This window comes from Loa loa (genome assembly GCF_000183805.2).
Source record: "Loa loa unplaced genomic scaffold supercont3.18, whole genome shotgun sequence".
Classification (NCBI taxonomy): Eukaryota; Metazoa; Nematoda; class Chromadorea; order Rhabditida; family Onchocercidae; genus Loa; species Loa loa.
The window spans coordinates 484,435-492,886 of record NW_018108198.1 but is presented as its reverse complement, the minus strand read 5'-3'; the positions used below and the strand labels follow the sequence as shown (position 1 = coordinate 492,886).

The 8,452-nt window shown below is 30.9% G+C and overlaps 3 protein-coding genes across 3 annotated transcripts in view; 1 reads left to right on the top strand and 2 right to left on the bottom strand.

The window, feature by feature from the left end:
• The window catches only part of LOAG_16776 (vesicle fusion protein), a gene marked incomplete at both ends in the record, with an annotated part of 8,855 nt that extends 5,264 nt beyond the window's left edge, over positions 1-3,591 (bottom strand). The window contains 11 exons of the mRNA XM_020449431.1: positions 455-601; positions 673-821; positions 951-1,071; positions 1,197-1,317; positions 1,523-1,649; positions 1,851-2,037; positions 2,173-2,273; positions 2,367-2,469; positions 2,756-2,958; positions 3,144-3,212; positions 3,513-3,591. Coding sequence (XP_020307058.1) covers positions 455-601; positions 673-821; positions 951-1,071; positions 1,197-1,317; positions 1,523-1,649; positions 1,851-2,037; positions 2,173-2,273; positions 2,367-2,469; positions 2,756-2,958; positions 3,144-3,212; positions 3,513-3,591 — 1,407 coding nt within the window. The remainder of the gene's footprint in view (positions 1-454; positions 602-672; positions 822-950; positions 1,072-1,196; positions 1,318-1,522; positions 1,650-1,850; positions 2,038-2,172; positions 2,274-2,366; positions 2,470-2,755; positions 2,959-3,143; positions 3,213-3,512) is intronic.
• Positions 3,592-4,851: 1,260 nt separating this feature from the next.
• On the top strand, positions 4,852-6,409 carry LOAG_10496 (tubulin binding cofactor A). The gene is made up of 3 exons (XM_003146020.2): positions 4,852-5,041; positions 5,172-5,237; positions 5,716-6,409. Exons 1-3 carry the CDS (start codon positions 4,862-4,864, stop codon positions 5,824-5,826), a joined length of 357 nt encoding a protein of 118 aa, XP_003146068.1. The 5' UTR covers positions 4,852-4,861; the 3' UTR covers positions 5,827-6,409.
• Positions 6,410-7,266: 857 nt separating this feature from the next.
• LOAG_16775 (hypothetical protein) overlaps positions 7,267-8,452 on the bottom strand; it is a gene marked incomplete at both ends in the record, with an annotated part of 1,635 nt that continues 449 nt past the window's right edge. Inside the window, one exon of the mRNA XM_020449430.1 lies at positions 7,267-7,743. Coding sequence (XP_020307057.1) covers positions 7,267-7,743 — 477 coding nt within the window. The remainder of the gene's footprint in view (positions 7,744-8,452) is intronic.

Sequence of the window (8,452 nt, the reverse complement as noted above, 5' to 3'; positions counted from 1 at the left end):
AGAATATGCGTTACGGACAAAATATCAACCTCCTAACATAGAAATTATGCATAGAACTATTGCATTTCAATTAAAATATCGGTAATCTCAAGCATTTACTTTTAAGCCAATTTACATCAGGTAATATCCTGTCAGCTTGCTTACAGTTAGAATAATTCTATTGCACATTACACTAGCAAAATGAGTCATATTTTCTATAATAAAGACCAACTAAGACCAAATTAAAATAGAAAAGGAACACTGCACAATTAACATAAAATTGGACTGTTCAATTAATTCAAGAGCCCAAGAATAACCTTGCCAAAGTTTTTAAATTCCCACCAATGGTTTGAGGAACCAATCGGAATATTTCCCCAAGAGAAAAAAAACTATTGCTCTTAACGTCTTAATTTTTAAATTTAGCATTCATCTTGAACGCAGAAAAGCTTAATATATGTATGGTGTAACAACAGACTTGAAGGTAGCACTTTAGTAATGTAGTATCCACCACTTGTAAAACATTTTCATGATTTTTCAACCGTTCCACGATATCAACATCTCGCATATGTAGATGATAAAGTTTTTTAAGTTCAGTAACTGCCTTCGCGTGTTCCATACGTACCTAAATGTTGTATAAAAAGTAGCACAGATAAGTAACATAGATCCAGAAATAGTAGTTGTGAGTGAACATACAGAAGCAAGATATGGAGCCAGCGACTGCAACCCGTTTCTAAATTCATTTTCAGGAAAATCCGGTGGCTGTCCATCAAGCAAAGACTTCAGTGATTCCTGATAACTAGAATCCAGTAGTCGTGGGAAATGCGCTATCACAGTCATCACATCTGTATAAGTTAAAGTCAGTATCTAATTCTAAGATGAACTTGGCTTACAACATCAGTATCAAACTATTTCGTCTACTCAGTTTTGGCAAAAGATATTGATAAAAATTTAGAAGTGAGCATGAAACCGACCAGTTTTGATCTGTGCATGAATTTCCAACCATTCGTCGAATCTTCGCTGACAGAATAAGTTGAAGGCTGCGTTACGTTTGATTTCCATTACACCTTTACAACCTATTTCATCGCATTTCTCCTAGAAGAATTTACAAGTTCTCATGAGAAGCATTTTGAAAATACAGAACTAATTTAACCCGTCTCTGCATTATTTTAAAGTAGCAGACACTAAATATTAAAGAATGTGGGAGAAAAATGGATTACCGCTAGCTGAACAGCTAATTCGAACTGCTTCTCGCTAACCAACCGTTCCACATTACTTCTCATTTGTGGTCGAGAATCTAAAAGCCATACATCGCTGCTACTCCCCACATAAACCGTCCCTCTGTAACGAAAGACTAAAAGTCTTCAGTAGCAAAACATCGCATTTTACAAATAAATCTAATAACACCCATAAGAAAATAAATTTAAGTTATAATTCCCGAACACATGCATAAAAATTAATAAAGACCTGATAGATAAAGGAATTAATTAAATGCCTAATCAAAAATCACTATTCTAAAACGTGACCAAAGTTGTATATAACCTACCTCAAACCAGTGGATATGTACATCGCTTTATTAAGCTGTATAGTTTGTATATGTGTCGTTGGCCTCACTGAACGTATCTCAACTTTTCCTTTCCCTAAGAGTGCCAACAAATATGGGGCATCATATACTGCAAATGTCTGCTTAAACGAAATGTTTCAATATCATTTCAAATTCAAGTACCTCTACTATCTTATCATTACTCTTCGAGTACTTTTCCATCGTTGATAAAATTAAACTGCGCGAAAAGATTTAAAAAAAGAAACAGGTAAGTGCAGGGAACTGTACCGTAGATTAGGAAATGATGTTTCAAAAGAATAAATAAACATACCAATATTAAGAGGAGCTTCCGAGAATTTCATTTCTGATATGGGATTCACCGTTCCATAATATTCTTGAAAGAACAAGAAATTATCACGACAATATGCAATCTGTTTATAATCTGGTATTCCAACAATAACTGGATTTTCTGTTTTCGAACCAACATCAAATAATTTTTTCACATTCACTGCATCTTCCTAAAAGCTTTTCATAACATCTATTTCAACTTTGGCCGACTAATTACTTAAATTTTTATTATAAACCCCCATATCCATATTCTTAAATATAAACATTCTCTCAAAATCTTTAAATTCTTGCAACTGATTCCATACTCTGATCGGAAAGACGGTCATATAGTAATATTCGTTTTGCACAGCTAGCGATATAATAGGACCACACCAAACCATATAATTCACATAATCCGGAAAAAAAGCTGCAAAATGAAATTAAGCATGTAAATGGAAATATACGCCAAGTTATTTTTTTTTTAAATTGAAGTTCCAGAAACCAAAGAAAAATAAATTACCTAATGACATTTCAAAACGCATCTTAGTAAATTCATCAACAAGCCACTTGTAAAGAAATATTTTCTTCCTTGCACTTACAGCTACATATAATATTCCATCTACCTGTAAATCTTTCAAACATTTATTGAGGAGTACGAAATATCAATTACCCACTTGCGTTCAAACAAAATTTATTTAAGTGAAGTCAATTAATTAGTTTATCTACTTGAAATTTATTTATCTAATTTATTCAATTACTCACTTCAAGTAAAACTAAAATTTAATTTACTTAGAATTTGTTTGAAATTCAGTAAAGTTGATTACATCTCTTAGATTCAAGTAAGTAATAACTGCAACCAAATGTTATAATTTTGAAAAAATAATTCGCAGTGGATAGAAAGGATTATACCTCTGATACAACAGCACAGAAAGCAGATATGGGTCTAACATCGGAAATAAGTGCTTTCAAGGAAAATGGATCAAAAAGATCATGCGCAGCAATTTGTGAATCAGTTAAACATAGCAGTATATCATGCTTTTCGATACAGCACAATTCATTTACTGCCTTCTTCTCGAATGAGCGACATATCGATAGATCGTACCCACGCTTACCTGTAATCATGGACTAGTAATATTCTAAAATGATTCAAAAAGTATCCTAAGGTTATTTTTTTTTGTTGAAAATTGATTGCCGTATTTATATGAATTACACAATACTACATTGTACATCACGTAAATGATCCAAAAAATTTCTGTTTCAAAAGTGATATTATAAAAACAATGAAATATGAACAGACCTTCACGGATTCCATCCAATGCCAGCAAATAACCAGCCTTACTTCCAACATAAACTTTGGCAGCATGACCTGTCGTGTTTAATGTAACATTTAAATGGAATTAAATTACAAATCGATAATCAGAGAGATAAGGGGAAATATCTTATATTAATAATTTCTTGTTCCATCTCTTTTGCATATTAATCTTTCGGGCTTGTCATTTGGTTATCTCAGAGACAAAAGAAAAGCTAATCAAAGTGATACGGGAAAGTATCTTACATTGGTAATAATTTCCTGTTCCAAGTCTTCCATCCTAATCTTTCAAGTTTATCATTTGGTCATCTCAAAGAAAAAATTTTTTTTGTGAACAAGAGATAAAATAATGTTAACCATGAGCAGCCAACGATGCTACATCAACTGATTTCTCCAATCTTGTAGCTATCTCCGTGGGTGTATATGCTTCGAACATCTTTCGTTTTGCAAATTCCTCTTCCTTCCTTCTTTACATACTGATTTTTTAGTAATAACAACAGTCCATCCAACCAATCCTGTATTTTTACTAATTACAAAATATTTTTACCAATTCGTCAATTGTACCATTTCACCAAATAATTTATTCATCAAATGATTAGATGAATCACCAAATTTACTGCGTAACTATGCAATCGATTAACTTATCAATTAGGCAAATAATTGGTGTATCAGAAAGCTTGCTAAATAATTGAATTATTAAGCAAACAAATCATTGAATTTATTGAGCGAACAAATATTTGGATTGTCAATTAACTAAGAATTTAATTATTAAATAATTGGTTATCACGCAAAATAGTTCGCATTTTTCTCCAACGCTATATATTATACAATGCAGTAACTTTAGAATTATATGCCATCAAAATGATCTCTGTCCAAACTAACCCTCGAACACTCAAGTATCAAATCTTTCAGCGTCCACTAACCATTCTGCGGTCCCACTCATCCATGCTCGTACTGAGATTTACGGGCCGCAGCTATTTACATGAAATATGGACCCCAATACGGCATAAATTTATTTGAACGCGAGGGAAATCATAGGGCGGGGAAGGGGGGGTTTGCCGGAGACTTTTAGTTATTTGCGGAATGAACGGGGATTTTCACGGTATTGCGAAACCTTACGGAAATATTATATAATATTTTTGAATATTAGCGCTTTCATATAAGTTTAAGTATTATTTTGCTAGCATAATTTGTTAATTTTTTTATAATTTCGTATTTTCATGCTTCAAATATTACATTGAGATTTCTTTTGTTATGGCTATATTCTATTTTATTTATTTATTTATTTTTTTGCAAACCTATACCTGCTTGCTGTAATAATTTTTAGTATTACAGGAAATTTGTGAGAAAAGCATACAAATTGATATTTCATTTCGTTATATGATTTGCAGAATGATTGTTAAATGATCTGGCAATTAATTCCATAGGTTAGTAGGACAAAATAAAAGTAATATTGAAAAATGGAATAACTGCTAAGTCGATTTATAATATGATTAAGTGATGAGTTGACTGACGAACTAACTGATTATCGGTAATAAGTTAGTAAGATAAAATGAAGTGATTAAGATGAGTATTCCGCCAGTGGTAAATAAATAAATATGATCCATAAATGCACAAAACAGTAATCGTTACGAAAAATGTTCAAGTATATCATATTGATCACTTGGGAACTATATCGATTTTGAAAAATTAATTTTTGCAGAATAATGACAGATCCTCTACTTTTACGAGATATTTCAATTAAAACGGGTGTTGTGAAACGGTTGGTAAAGGAATTATGTTATTATGAGAAAGAAGAGGAGAAGTTAATGAACAAACTGCAAACGATGCAAGGTGGTGATGATGCTGATGAACATGTCATTAAGAAACAGATAGAATTGCTTCAGGTAATATTCTGGGACTGTTTCAAATTTGTTATAAATATTAAAGTTCGATTATAAGCACGTAGCCATGGTTACATTGGAAGAAAAAATTTTATGAGGAAAGAAGCTTTAAGGTCAAACATTTTTTGTCCAGGAAACGAAGCAAATGATACCGGAATGTGCTCGACGATTGATGAATTCGATTGAAAATTTGAAAAAGGTTAAGTTAAATTTTCTATTACAAAAAAAAAAGACATGGCCTTTTGTTTTCTTTCCGTCCCTTGTTGCTGGATATTGTATGGAAGAGCTGTAGCTACTTGAAAACTAGATAGAGATTCTCAATTTTGCTGTCAATTAACAGTTAATGGATACTGGCAGCGAGAAGAAAAATTGATTATGGATTATCGTAGTTTTTCTAAAACTATCTGTTATTTACACTTTTGTAATGATGGGGTGCAGGATTTTTTTTTTTCACTACATGATGATATGATATATGTTTTGCACTAGTGATGGAGTAGTCTCTTTTTTCCACTTCCTTAATAACGGGTACCGCAATAATGAGATTAGAAGAATACAACTCATGAAAGTAAGATATACAATTAGACATTTTGAGTGTCTTGAAAATTTTGGCGAATTTTTCTCTTTTCATGTTTAGATTATTTCTTACATTTTATGCAAATGGCTATCTTGTATTTCAGGTAATTAGTGAGCATGAAGCGACATTAAAGGATACACCACAGTATATTGCTGCTGCAGAACAAATTAAGAGTGGTACAGAAGAATGTTTAAAGGTCAAGGAAGCGGCATAAATAGAATGAAAATCCTTTGTTTTATCTCGTTGCTAAGATGCTGATTTCGATTTTCCAGTAATCATAAAGCTACCAACTATGCTTATTCAACATAACATGCAGCTTATCGCATCACGCTGCTAGATATACGATTCTCTTGTACAACTTCGAAATACTTTACGTGTAAACAGCAGTTGCTTCAACTGTTCCTCAACTGATCTCTCCTTCGGGAAATTCGTGACGAGAACGGCAGTGATTGTATATGGCTTGAAAGCATTGGTTATTTCCTAAAACTTTCTTTTGTCTTATGCATTAAATGTCGTGCAAACAGCTTGAAGATTGCTAATTTTGGTTGTGCTAAGATTTTTGCAATAAAATTGGTATTATGCATATTCGATAATAGCTTGTGATCTTAATTTGGCTCTTCAGAAGATCAAAGAATTCTTATTTTGTACGGAATGATCACATATTCTTTATCATAGTAATCATCAAACAAACAATTGCCACTGTTGTTTTGCGAGCTTCTGCCTTTCTCTCTTGTTTCTCTTGCTTGTTTCATGGTAATGTCATATGAAGCTTGATAAATAATAAAACAATTCAGCAATAATGTGTATTTCATCTATATCATCGTTTCATTCAACAGTTACAAAATACCACCGTATTTTACCTTCTTCCTATAGGATTAATCACAATAATGGATGATATTCTACTACAGTTTCATTTCATGAAATATAAATGCTAACATTAGATTGGGGAAGTATTTAAGCAAAGGGATTAGACTAGAAGTGTCTTATACGTTTGTGATTGTTGGACTTGATGATTATCATGATAACAAAGCATAAAATTATTACTTTAATAATATGAATATTATGGTATTTGGTGAATATATTTTGTTATTTCTTTCCTTTACAAAAATCTGGATTTGGAATGTTCAAAAGCAAATTTGACAGTTTTAATTATTTGAAATCGAACGTTAATCCAAATTTGGGATTAATTACAACTACTATCAATTTCATGAAGTACAATAACTTATCACTTACAATAGTTTTGCGTTCTTTTCCTTCCTTTGATAAATTGGATATTTTTGCAAATTAGTACTAATTTAATCCTGATCAAGAAGTAATTCGTAGCCATTCGAATGCTAATCATTTGTACAACAACGAAATCTCATGTTTAGTTCTGCATTTTGATGTACAACTATTTACACAAAATAATGAATGGCACAATGAAGACGGAATTAGCAGATGAAATTCATTAATCATGTGATTACTATAAAAAGCTCGTATTGATCATACTAATTTAACCCTACCCTCTGGTATCTATTATCGATCTATTATCGATATTATCGATTTTCATACCAACGAATTATTGGTAAGTGCGATTGTTGATAGCATTAGTTCTAAAATTTTATCCATAATTGGTAAATCAATTACGGATAGAATTTTACAATTATGTGGCTTTTTATGGCCTATCATGACCAGCATTATTATTATCATCATCATTATCATCAATGAGGATAATAGATCCTCGATGGCCCATATTATTAATGATTTTAGTATGAAGCGATAGTGGTGATAATATTGTTGAATTTGTAGATGTATTATCATTATCGTTATCATCACCATCATTATCATTCATTAATGCTTCTTTATAGTTTTTTACGGATCCTGTTTCATTATTGGTTCTTGATGCTAGCAAATCTATTTCTTCCTCTGCTAATTCTTCAAGATCCGATTCTTCATTCCCGATATTTGTATCTTTTAATAACGAATAATTTCCAGCTTTTCCATGCCTTTTTCGTATTTGTTCATTATCTTCCTTCATATGGGTTGGAGCTGGGAAGTTATGTTTATTAATTAAATGAGTTGGATGAAGTAATTTACCGGTTGATTGTCGTCGTGTTGCAGTATTTACTTCACTGAAAGGTGGTATTTCATCCTGAAATAATAGCTAATTCCATTTTAATATATTTCCAATGAATTTTGCGAAAAGATTTAATATTTAGTGACACGCAAACTTTATTACTTAACTTATAAGTTGTCTTTAATTTTATTGCAATTTATCAATAAAGTCCCTTCAACTTTACTTATTAAATATCCTTTTTTTTGAAAAACAATTTTATGTAAATATTTTTTTCTTTGTTGTTACAACAATATTAAGGCTAGAAAAGAAAAAAAATTCTTGTTTGATAATATTTATAAATATAACTATTATATTGTAATAACTTTTAAAGGTTTAAATCAAAAAAAAAACGAAAAATTATTACTGAATAGTAAATTCTAACTTAATTGCTGAAATTGAGGAAAATTAAAATGATGAACCATATGAAAGTTAAAAAAATAAATATTTCTAACAGATTGAACTTTTCTAAATCCATTATCGGTTTATCGTTTTATTGATTAGTACAATATGTTTGAGTAAAAAAAAAAGAAGAAAAAAAGGTCGTCAGAGAAACAATTCTTTTTTTTGTTCTTATCCCAAAATAACACTTTTTTGTTACGGAGAAAAAAACTTGTTTTTCGTTTTCTCTTTAAACGAAAAAATTTTTCAATTTTTTCTAAAGTGCTTCATTTATCAATCAACACTTTATATATATATATATATATATATATATATATAACTAAACTTTAAGTAATAGAATAGTATA

Bases quoted from the DNA above. Each gene is read 5' to 3' on its own strand.
- LOAG_10496 (XM_003146020.2), top strand. From the start codon at position 4,862: ATGACAGATCCTCTACTTTTACGAGATATTTCAATTAAAACGGGTGTT. The intron at 5,042-5,171 runs GTAATATTCTGG...TTTTTTGTCCAG, and splicing joins AACAGATAGAATTGCTTCAG to GAAACGAAGCAAATGATACC. The intron at 5,238-5,715 runs GTTAAGTTAAAT...CTTGTATTTCAG, and splicing joins CGATTGAAAATTTGAAAAAG to GTAATTAGTGAGCATGAAGC.